Below are 12,922 nucleotides of genomic sequence, written 5' to 3' on the forward strand. Positions count from 1 at the left end.
CCTTTTTGACCCACCTCCTAGAGAAATGGAAATAAAAACAAAAATAAACAAATGGGACCTAATGTAACTTAATAGCTTTTGCACAGCAAAGGATACCATAAACAAGAGCAAACGACAACCCTCAGAATGGGAGAAAATAGTTGCAAATGAAGCAACTGAGAAAGGATTTATCTCCAAAATTTGTAAGGAACTCATGCAGCTCAATTAAAAAAAAACACCCAATCCAAAAATGGGAAGAAGACCTAAATAGACATTTTTTCAAAGAAGATATACAGATTGCCAACAAACACATGAAAGAATGATCAACATCATTAATCATTAGAGAAATGCAAATCAAAACTACAATGAGATATCATCTCACACCGGTCAGAGTTGCCGAGTCCGCCTGCCGGTGCAGGGAACGCGGCTTCGTGCCCCGGTCTGGGGGGATCCCGCGTGTCGCGGAGTGGCTGGGCCCATGGGCTGCAGCCGCTGGGCCTGCACGTCCAGAGCCTGTGCTCCACAGCGGGAGAGGCCTCAGTGGTGAGAGGCCCACGTACCACAAAAAAAAAAAAAAACTGCAATGAGATATCATCTCACACTGGTCAGAATGGCCATCATCAAAAATCTAGAAACAATAAATGCTGGAGAGGGTGTGTAGAAAAAGGAACCCTCTTGCACTGTTGGTGGGAATGTAAATTGATACAGCCCCAATGAGAACAGTATGGAAGTTCCTTAAAAAGCTAAAAATAGAACTACCATAGGACCCAGCAATCCCACTACTGAGCATATACCCTGAGAAAACCATAATTCAAAAAGAGTCATGTACCAAAATGTTCATTGCAGCTCTATTTACGATAGTCAGGACATGGAAACAACCTAAGTGTCCATCAACAGATGAATGGATAAAGAAGATGTGGCACATATATACAATGGAATATTACTCAGCCATAAAAAGAAACGAAATTGAGTTATTTGTCATACAGAGTGAAGTAAGTCAGAAGGAGAAAAACAAATACCGTATGCTAACACATATATACGGAATCTAAGAAAAAAAAGTAAAGGTCATGAGGAACCTAGGGGTAAGATGGGAATAAAGACACAGACCTACTAGAGAATGGACTTTAGGATATGGGGAGGTGGAAGGGTATGCTGTGACAAATTGAGAGTGGCATGGACGTATGTACACTACCAAACGTAAAATAGATAGCTAGTGGGAAGCAGCTGCATAGCACAGGGAGATAATCTCGGTGGTTTATGACCACTTAGAGGGGTGGGATAGGGAGTGTGGGAGGGAGGGAGATGCAAGAGGGAAAAGATATGGGAACATATGTATATGTGTAACTGATTCACTTTGTTGTAAAGCAGAAACTAACACACCATTGTAAAACAGTTATACTCCAATAAGGATGTTAAAAAATAAAAAGAAAAGGAAAGTAAACTGGGAATCAGAAAAAAGAAAAGATGGACTATTCAAGTAATGTGTTGGAATAATTGGCTTTTCAGTAAAATACTTAGACCTTTACTAAATATCATGCAAAAATAAATTGCAGGTGGAATAAAGATGTAATGATAAAATATAATGCTATAAAATGGTAGAAGAGAAAAGAGGAATTTTTATTTAATCTTGAGATAGGAAAGACTTTCTTAAGCAAAACACAATCCAAAAGCTATCAAGGAAAAAAATGAATATATTTTACTACATCAAAGTCAACATTTCTGTTGACTACAGTATACCATATACGAAGTTAATGGATAAATGAAAAACTGGAAGAACTGTTTGCAACATATTAACAAAGGATTAAATAATATTCTTCTGTATATTAAAAGCTTCTGTGAATCCATAGGAAAAGGATGAATGCCCTCTAAGAAAATAAAGTATATGAACAAGCAATCCACAAACTAAGAAATATAAATGGCCTAATATATGAAAGATGCTTAACTTCATCAGTAGTCAAATAAATGATAATTTAAATAATCATTTAGATACTGGTTTTTAGCCTTTCCATTTGACAAAGATTTGAAAAAATCCTAACACTTCTGCTGGTAAATGGGGTTGGAAAACATATATACTCTTGGTGGGAGTGTAAATTGCTACAGTATAGTGCTGACTTTCTAAAGGCAATGTGGCAGTATTATCCAAAATTAAAATGTATATAATCTTTAATCCAGATATTTCACATCTAGAATTTTTTCCAAGGAAATACCACAACGGTATATGGTCCCAGTTATTTGTGTAAGGGTGCTAATTACAGCAGGCTTATAATTGCCAGAATAAAAAGGGAAGTATTCCATATGCCCATCAACAAGGGCTTTGTTAAACATCATAATGCCCATATGCCCATCAATAGGGGATTTGTTAAACGAATTGTGATGTATCCATATAGAATACTAGCTGCGCAGCTGTTAGAAGCAGATCTACTGGCATATAAACTGATATGGAAACATCTCTGTGACATATTGTTAACCTTTAAAAAAATCACACCTGAAAATAATATGTATCGTGTGATTCCATTTGTGTTTAAAAAGGAAGAAAATGTATGTGTGGGCAGTTTATTTTAAATGTTAATTTAAAACATAATTGAGATTGTAGTTTATAAGCTATTCTCTCTTCTCTTTTTTGCAATTCAGTGGTTCATGGATTTCTATCCATGTCAGTGCATATAGGTATACATCATCCCTTTGGTAGATGTATAAGTATCAACATTCTGTTTGTTTTAAAATGCTATGTGTGTGCATATATAATGAACATAAAAGAGTAAAAATTCAAGAAGAATATCCATACAGTTGTTAACAAAGGTTACACTGAGAGGAGGAAGAGGACTTTCATTACTAGTGGATTGACTGATTTTTCTTAAGTATAGATATATACTTAGCAAAAATAAAATAATAAAAATATTTCTATTTAAGGAAGAAAAACATAGTTTTTAAAAATTTGTGTTTATAGACAGTGTAGAACTAGAAAGCGCCTCAAAACCTCTTTAAAGTTTGAGAAATCAAGAGCTATTAACATTACTTTAACTATAAGAAAAAAAAGTGTGGGAAAAGAATAGAAAGGAGGAATCAGAAAGAGATTTTTTCCAAAGGAAAAGAGATATGAATGAAAATAATAGCAGCTTCAGGAATTCAGTCAGCATCCTAGCCTCTGCTTTAGTGTGTTTGTAGTTCATTGTTTATTTCATGTTTCTACCAAAAAAGTATTATTCTCTAGAGAAATACATTAATTTTCTTTATGATTGGAGAAAGCAACATAAAAATTTAAGCAAAAGCATTAACTTTGTAGCATCTTAAAATCTTATTTTCTCAGTCAGCTGTTTGTTATCTCAAACTGTCTTTCCCAAACTCCTGTTAAACATAGTTTCAAATTCACGTTACAGTGTGAATGCAAACTATACATTTTTAAGACTTTATTATTTTTTTAGAGTACTTTTAGATTCACAACAAAATTAAGGAGAAAGTAGAGATTTCTGGTACACCCCCTGCACCCACACATGCATAGCCTCGTCCGTTATCAACATCCTCACCAGAGGGATACATTTTTTACAATTATGAGGCTGTGCACTACCTACTGCGCTAATGAGTCACCTAATTTTTTACAATTGATGAGCTTACGCTGACACATCACTATCACCCCAAATCCACAGTTTACATTAGGATTCACTCTTGGTGTTGTACTAACTATATATATTTTAGCCTTTTACATAAGGCAAATAATTTTTCATATAAGATATAGAAAATGAGGCTTTGTGTTATCATGATCTAGAGATTTATATCTTTATTATTGATTCTGACCTGGGTGTTCATATAAAATACCAGATGTAAATTTTTTAGTATTTGTTATTTTAACTTTTAAAAGTGTATGTTATTTGACTCACTTTTTGTTTTAATTAGGTAACTGGGAAAAAGGCATATGCTACAAGCCAGCAAATTTATGAAGCAGTTAAATCATTGTGGACAAAAAACAACAAAAAAGAGTCACTTCCTGAACCTAAAGAAAAAACTAAGGTAGAGTTTAAATGGACCAAAAAGGTAGATTTTGAGTTTTGTTTGGGTGGGTTTTAGCTTGTAATGAGAGTCCTAGACAGAAGTCAAGGATGGATTGAAAAGAGATGAAGGAATATACTACCTTTGCATGCTATAATTTTTTAGGATATTTTATTCTTTTAGTAAAATGATTTACTTATGAAGGAAAAATCCTTTTTGGTAAACAGCTAGGAAGCTCTGATGAAATAGAAATACCTGCAAAAACAACTCACAACCTGAAACGTTCAGTGCCTTTGTCAGCAGAACTCAACTCTGAAACAAAGACCAAATCAGAATCCACATCAGGTTTGTTTGGAATAATTCAATTTTGTTTTCATTCTTTTCTTAAATAATTTTATAGTATTATAATTAGTAGGTTGAACTTATTTATGTGTTTTCCTCATAAATGTTTTGTCTTTCTCATATCTGTAGTCTGTGTATCTTTTTAGGTTATGAGGTACTCAGGTACGTGGAACTTTTTCTAATTGCCACATAGCTCATAACATAGTTCTTGGCATATGGGAGTAGAGAATAGCACTGGCTGGTTGAGTGAGTGAAGCATTTAATCAATTTATAGATGTGAGATTTTTAATCAGGTGGAGGAAAATGTGTCTTTCTGGATTCTACCAGTTTACAGGCTGTAATGAGTCACATCTACATAGAAGAAATATCAGGTTTCCATTTCTTGTGCTATCTACCCCTATCAGTCTTCTCTTCTACCATCAGTTTTATTTAGTTTAGATACTAGGAGAACTTTCAGCATCAAATAGTAAAAATATCACAAGTTATATAATACTAATATCTCTGCTAGTATTAGATAAGGCAGTTAATACTTTGTGGGACCAAATAGTGACAATTATACTTCCTAGGCAAATACTACCATGGTTTTACTGTGATCAAAAAGAAAGTAACAGAGTGTTTAATACCATTTCAGTAGTGTATTCACATAAACTCACCAGTCAGTGGTTTATGTAGGTTTGTTTATCTGTACCAAGTAAATGGTACTATGCATTAAGTTGTCTTATTACAAAGGAAATAGGACCAACTCAGAGGTAGAGAATTAGGGAATAATGAAAATATCTCCCCTTTACTGAGCAACTACTGTGGTGCAAAGAGCTGTTAGTATGTTATGTTATTCAATCCTCTCCCAAAAAGCAAAACAAAAAAAACTCTGGTATATATGTAATTATAATTGTTTTATGATAAAGAGACTGAGACTCAGGGATCTTAAGTAACTTGCCCAAAATTATAGTTTATGAATAGAGTTGTGTTTATAGTCTAGATATTACTGACACCAAAGTCCCAGCTCTTTCCATTGCATATAGATTATCTAATTTAAAGCCAGAGTTTAGTCTCTAATTTCAGCCTCCTCCTCTCTTACTTAATCTTTATAAAAGCTGTCACTGCATAACAAACCTGATTTGAGTTTTACTATTTCCTGTCACGTCTCCTTTCTAATCAAGTTATACAGTTTTTAGACTCTCTCTGAGTAATCCCCAGTTGATCATATTCCCACAGGCTATATAATATATCTGGTCATTTCTCTAAATGCCTGTCAACTCCAGAGATCTTTGTGGAGATGTTGCAGCTTCACAATGGGACCAAACCATCCCCAGCCAATGTCTTTTCTTCACACATCTGGATTCTGGAACATTTTGCTTGCCTGTCATGGGTAATGTGGTATATGAAAAGCATTCTCAGGAGACATGTAGAGGAGAGAGATACCCAGTACTATTCATCCTTATCATATAGTATTCAGAGTTGATTATACTTGAGACCCTTGAGACTCACTATTTCCACATTTCACATGCAATCCCAAAGGTCCAAGACACAGAAAACAGTAGTGATTATGAGTACAGGTTTTAGAATAGAACCTGAATCTGAATCCTAAATCCAACATTTACTAGTTTTATTGCTTGGGGCAAGTTATCTAATACCTCAAGCCTTGGTCTCCCATCTGTAAAAGGAGGACAGTAATAGTGTTTTTCTGACATGCTTATTGTGAGGATTAAATGAGATATTGCATGTAAAGCAAAAAAGTACAATGTCAAGCACATACTAAGTTCTCAGTAAGTGTTAGAAGATATCATTATCATTGGCCTAGAGTAATTAGCCATTTTGCCGATAAACAAATTTGTCATTGAGCACACTTTGGGAGCACATTACTTAGCTAGGGAACCTAGCCATGGCCACCACTTCTCACCATACAGAATAGATTGGGTGTACTGTCCAACTATATATCATGGCTCTGAATATGAGTTTGGTTGTTCTCTATCATCCATATACATTTATGCCAATAACTTATTTTGGGAATCACAAATTTGGAAATTTGGTGACATGGACCTCTTCAAAATCTGATGAAAGCAGAATGAAATCTCTCACAGTCTCACAAGATTAATGTCCCTCTCAGAGGTTGGCAAACTATGGACCCTGTGCCAAATCTGACTCATGGACTATTTTTGTACATTCCACAAACGGTTCCTATGTGATTAAAATAGTTAAAAAATCAGAAGAAAAATATTTCATGACAAGTTAAAATTGTATGAAATTCAAATTCCAGTGTCCATAAATAAATAAAGTCTTATTGGAACACAGCCACACTCATTGTGTATTGTCTTGTCTGTGGCTGCTTTCACCCTAAAATGGCAGAGTTGAGTGGTTGTGATGGAGACCTTATGGTTTACAAAGTTGAAAATGTTTTACTTTGGCCCTGTGCAAACAAAGTTTGCTGATTTCTGTTTTAGAGGGATGATGTGTGCCATACATACATGACTTATCTTCCCCTCTTGATATTTCCCAGATTATTTTATGGGTCATAACACTAAATAGTCAAACTCAAAACCCTGAAGGGCAAAACCAAACTTCCTACAGTCTTTTAGTGTGAGGGAGACAGAAACTCAGGCTGTCAATCAGAAGCTAGAGAGTATCATACCTGAGGAGGAGGGAGCAACCAGAGGTTGACTGACGCTTACTATAACTGCAGCTCAGCTCAGTGCCTGACTGGAGTGAGATGATAAGTACTTCACCCTTCCTAAAAGAGGAAAAGGGTCCCCCCTCTGGCTGATGATCTCATCTGGAGCTTCTTCAGTTCTTTTTTACACAGTGTCCATCATACAAATAAAATACCAGTCATGCAAAGAGGCAGGAAGATGTGACTAACAAAAGAGAAAAAAATTAACAGCAGACCCACAGGTGATCTAAATATTGAAGTTAGCAGAAAAGCACTTTAACTATGACTAATATGTCAAATGGAAAACGTGATGAACAAAATGGATAAAAAGATGGAGAATTTCTCAGAAAGTTGAAATATATTAAAAAAATCAAGTGGATATTCTACATGTGAAAAATACAGTACATGAACTTATGAACTCATTGGATGGATTTAATACCAGATTGTATACAAAAAGAGGACAGAAATAATGAACTCAAATACAGGACAATAAAAAAATAACCAAACTGAAGTACAGAGAGAAAAAAGAATGGAAAGAATAGAACAACATGTGAAACTACTTTGCAATGACTAATATCTTTTAGTGTTTCAGTTACTGAAAATCTGAATACTGAATATCCCAATTTTATACAAAAGAAACAAAAATAGAATCTCTAACATTCGTAACTTCACTCAGCAATTTATTAGTGATCTGTCCTATTTTTTTTTGTACCTCACTTGCTTAAAATATAAATGAGATAAGGCGTGAACTAAATTATCAGTGAACAGATAACACCTAATGGCTATTTGAGATAATAATTCACTGCTGTTTTATAACTTTAAATATCTTTATTCCTTTCCTGTTTGTATAAAACACCAGCTTTTTAAAAAGTCTACTAAAAAAAAACTAAGCACAAATTGTTTTTTATTAGAGATATAAAATATGATAAAGTACAAAGAAAATCATTACAATGATTAGGGGATTGAGATTCAAGAAGAGTTTTTATGATTGGTAATTCTTTGGGAGGACAGAGAGCCCTGGATCAAAAGGGATGAAGAAATTTCTAAGAGGAAAGATATAATCCTTAATTACTCAGAAAAGCATGAGATGACCCTTTAAAAAAAAAAGGCAGAAATCAAATGACCTAGGTTGAATGGTTCTAAACCAGAGGGATCCACATCACAATTTCTTGAGTTTTTGTTTTTGTTTTTTCTAAAATTCGCTCTAACAAGAATTATAAATCAGGATCTCCAGAGGTGAGGCCTCCAAGCAGGTGGATTGTAGGAAAAGCTCCACAGGGAATTCTCTATGCATATTCCTCTAGTTAATAATATCTGACATAAGCTATGGATAAACTAAAAATTTGAAGCCTTTCAACAGATTTTGAGAGTTGGAGCTCTAAAGGCAAAGGAACCTTTCAAATTTAGGTGATAGACCCTTTGACCAGATTTTGGACAAGAATATAAATTAAGGTAGTGAGTAGAAGTGTTAGAGAACTTAGTCAATTGGTGAACATTGTTAAGAAAATTAGACACATTCAGACTTATATAAAATAATTATTTGTCAATGCTTACTATAGTATGTCTGATAAAAAAATATTGATTAAACTATTTCGTAGTATACTTTTCACTTGTACTGAGCAAAGGCTTCCACCAGGTGGCAGTAAAGATGCATTTGGGAAAGAAGCAGACAGAACCACTAAGCTTAACCTTTTCTGTGTGCTACAGACCCCTTCTCAGAATGTTTTAAATGCATAAACTAAAATACATAGTAATGTATGAGCTTCCTTAATTGTGTTAATCAACAATATCTAACAACATATCTGATTAAGGCTATAGTTTTGAAGTAGTAGTAGTAAGTGTAAATATTTCAAGATATCTGCAACTGCAGTGTGATTATCTGTGATTTCTATTAGTGACAAAGTCTAAAGTACCATCAATAGTATTGTGGTTTGTTGCCTGCATTCGTTATCGAATTCATCTTCAGTCAAAGGTTAATGAAAATAAAGACAAATTTCCCCCATTCAAGTTCATAGATCACCTGAATTCTATCCACAGACCTCCCTCCCCCAAAGGGATCCCAGGTTAAAAATCTGTCTGTGGAGAACTGTATTAATGTCATAGATAGTGATTATTTAAGATATGGCTGTTTTTAAAATATACTTAATGGTGAAATTACATATAGGTCTATCCCAGTTTATAAAGCAGAAACTGTTTCTGAAAAGGTAGGTGTAAAATAAATAACTATGTAAATTTTTCCTCTTCATTTTCATCATAAAACTGGAAATTAAATTCCTCTATGGAAAAAAGGTGTGTCTTCCAAGTGTTAAAAAAAATCATTTCAAAATGAATCAGAGTTTGAAAAACATTTAAAATAAAAACAAGTTTGTGAAAAAAATATGTTTAGTCTTATATCACAAAGTAAATATAAAAATTGTTCTTACCTACTTACCATGCACAGGGTATTGTATGTACCACTTTGTGTGCATTATGTTGAATACTAAAAATAAATAATTAACATTGTTACTGCTCTAAGCCCCATTTTACAGAAGAGCCAGGGTTTTTGTGTTTGTTTCAGATTTTTCTTCTTTCTTGAGGTAGGATTGTATTGTTATAAACTTCCCTCTTAGAACTGCTTTTGCTGCATCCCATAGGTTTTGGGTCGTCATGTTTTCATTGTCATTTATTTCTAGGTAATTTTTTGATTTCCTCTTTGATTTCTTCAGTGATCTCTTGGTTGTTCAGTAGGATATTGTTTACCCTCCATTTGTATTTTTTACAGGTTTTTTTCCTGTAATTGATATCTAGTCTCATAGCGTTGTGGTCAGAAAAGATGCTTGATACAATTTCATTTTCTTAAATTTACCAAGGCTTAATTTGTGACCAAAGATGTAATCTATCATGGAGAATGTTCCATGTGCACTTGATAAGAAAGTGTATTCTGTTGTTTTTGGATGGAATGTCCTATAAATATCAATTAAGTTCATCTGGTCTGTTGTGTCATTTAAAGCTTGTGTTTCCTTATTTATTTTTGGTTTGGATGATGTCTGTCCATTGGTGTAAGTCGGGTGTTAAAGTTGCCTACTATTATTGTGTTACTGTTGATTTCCCCTTTTATGGCTGTTAGCATTTGCCTTATGTATTGAGGTGCTCCTATGTTGGGTGCATAGATATTTACAATTGTTATATCTTCTTTTTGGATTGACCTCTTGATCATTATGTAGTATCCTTTGTCTCTTCTAATAGTCTTTATTTTAAAGTCTGTTTTGTCTGATAATGAAAATTGCTACTCCAGCTTTCTTTTGATTTCCCTTTGCATGGAGTATCTTTTGCCATCCCCTCACTTTCAGTCGGTATGTGTCCCTAAGTCTGAAGTGGGTCTCTTGTAGACAGCATATATATGGGTCTTGTTTTTGTATCCATTCGGCCAGTCTGTGTCTTTTGGTTGGAGCATTTAATCCATTTACATTTAAGGTAATTATTGATATGTATGTTCCTATTACCATTTTCTTAATTGTTTGCGGTTTGTTTTTCTAGGTTTTTTCCTTGTGTTTTCAGCCTAGAGAAGTTCCTTTAGCATTTGTTGTAAAGCTGGTTTGGTGGTGCTGAACTCTCTTTTGATTTCTCCGTCAAATCTGAATGAGATCCTTGCTGGGTAGAGTAATCTTGGTTGTAGGTTTTTCCCTTTCATCACTTTAAATATGTCCTGCCACTCCCTCTGGCCTGTAGAATTTCTGCTGAAAGATCAGCTGTTAACCTTACGGGGATTCCATTGTATGTTATTTGTTGCTTTTCCATTCCTGCTTTCAATATTTTTTCTTTGTGTTTAATTTTTGCTAGTTTAATTAATATGTGTGTCAGTGTGTTTCTCCTTGGGTTTATGCTGTATGGGACTCTCTGCACTCCCTGGACTTGATTGACTATTTCCCTTCCCATGTTGGGGAAGTTTTCAACTATAATCTCTTCAGATATTTTCTCAGACCTTTTCTTTTTTTCTCCTTCTTGTGGGACGCCTATAATTCGAATGTTGGTGTGCTTCATGTTGTCCCAGAGGTCTCTGAGACTGACCTCTATTCTTTTCATTCTTTTTTCTTCATTCTGCTCCTCAGCAGTTATTTCCACCATTCTGTCTTCCAACTCACCTATCCGTTCTTCTGCCTCAGTTATTCTGCTATTGATTCCTTCTAGAGTATTTTTAATTAGTCATTGTGTTGTTCATCACTGTTTGTTTGCTGTTTAGTTCTTCTAGGTCCTTGTTAAACATTCTTGTCTTTATTCTATTTCCAAGATTTTGGATCATCTTTACTATCATTACTCTGAATTCTTTTTCAGGTAGTTTGCCTATTTCCTCTTCATTTATTTGGTCTTGTGGGTTTTTATCTTGTTCTTTTGCCTGTAAGATATTTCTCTGTCTTCTCATTTTGTCTAACTTACAGTATTTGAGGTCTCCTTTCACTAGGCTTCAGGGTTGTAGTTCCTCTTGCTTCTGTTCTCTGCCACTGGTGGTGGGGTTGGTCCAGTGTCTTGTGTAGGCTTCCTGATGGGAGGGACTGGTGCCTGCATTCTGGTGGTGGAGCTGGGTCTTTTCCCTCTGATGAGAAGGGCCTTGTCAGCTGGTGTGTTTTGGTGTATCTATGAGCTTAATATGACTTTAGGTAGTCTGTGTGCTGATGGGTGGGTTTGTGTTCCTATCTTGTTTGTTGTTCGGTGTGAGGCATCCAGCACAGGGAGCTGCTGGCAGTTGTGTAGATCTGGGTCTTAGATTCAGATAGAGGCCTCAGTGAGAGCTCTAGGTGATTAATCTTCCCTGGGGCTGTGAATTCTATAGTGGTCCAGCATCCTCGACTCAGTGCTCCCACTCCAGAGCCTCAGGCCTGACTTCTGGTCAAGGGACCAAGACCCCAAAAGTCACTCATTCCAGCGATAAAGGGGATTCAAAAAAAAAAAAAAACTAACAAAACCCCAGACAAATGGTAAAGAGTAAAATCGAACAAGCAGAAACACAAACAAGGAAACAGACAAACACACACACACACACAAAAGAAACAAAAACAGAGCCAGATAAATCAAATAGCAAGAGTCCAGACAAACCAAAGAACCCAAGAACAAAATCAAAGAATTAAGAAGAAAGCTGACAAAAACACAAAACCAAAGCAGAGTGCCAACTGAAGGATGAAGCAAAGTAACAAAACAAACTAACAAAAATGATATTTTAAAAAGAGAAAAAGGGCTTCCCTGGTGGCGCAGTGGTTGAGAGTCCGCCTGCCAACGCAGGCGACACAGGTTCGTGCCACGGTCCAGGAAGATCCCACATGCCACAGAGAGGCTAGGCCTGTGAGCCATGGCTGCTGAGCCTGCACCTCCGGAGCCTGCGCTCCACAATGGGAGAGGCCACAACAGTGAGAGGCCCGTGTACCACAAAAAAATAAAAAGAGAAAAAGAGAAAGGGGAAAGAAAACGGAACAACAGAAAAGCAATGTAGAAACAAATATAAAAAAAATAAAATAGAAAATATATTAAAGAAAAAAAAAGGGACAAACAAAACCCCAGAGAAATGGTAAAAGCAAAATCAAACAAACAGAAACAAGGAAACACACACACATAAATAAACAAAAGCAGGGCCAAATACAACAAAAAGCAAGAGAACAACCAGACAAATAGAAGAACTCAAGAATGAAATCAAACAATTAGGATTAAAACTAACAAAAACACATAACCTAAAAACAAAACCAAAGCAGTGTGCCAGCCAACTGAAGAATAAAGCAAGGAAACAGAACAAACCGATAAAAATAATGTTTAAAAATAATAATAAAATAAAAAGGGAAAAATAGGACAACAGAAAAGTAGAAACGGAAATATATTTTTAAAAAGAAACATTAAAGAAAAAGAGGAAAAGAAGGGAAAGAACACAACAAAAGCAAAGTAAAAATAGAAATATATTAAAAAATAAAAATGTTATAAAACACAGAGATCCCAAAAGACTAAAAAAAA

General features: G+C 35.0%; 1 protein-coding gene across 4 annotated transcripts in view; it reads left to right on the top strand.

Moving 5' to 3' along the window:
• Nucleotides 1-12,922, top strand: part of APOOL (apolipoprotein O like) — a 171,094-nt gene that overhangs the window by 95,655 nt on the left and 62,517 nt on the right. For 3 of the 4 annotated variants that reach the window (XM_055081501.1, XM_055081500.1, XM_055081499.1), the window contains exons 7-9: nt 3,871-3,984; nt 4,191-4,308; nt 4,435-4,467. In XM_055081501.1, the coding sequence (XP_054937476.1) occupies nt 3,871-3,984; nt 4,191-4,308; nt 4,435-4,451 (249 nt within the window). In that variant the 3' untranslated portion in view covers nt 4,452-4,467. The remainder of the gene's footprint in view (nt 1-3,870; nt 3,985-4,190; nt 4,309-4,434; nt 4,468-12,922) is intronic. The other variant, XM_024129527.3, reaches the window with a different exon arrangement.

The sequence above is a fragment of the Physeter macrocephalus genome, chromosome 21 (genome assembly GCF_002837175.3).
Source record: "Physeter macrocephalus isolate SW-GA chromosome 21, ASM283717v5, whole genome shotgun sequence".
Classification (NCBI taxonomy): domain Eukaryota; kingdom Metazoa; phylum Chordata; class Mammalia; order Artiodactyla; family Physeteridae; genus Physeter; species Physeter macrocephalus.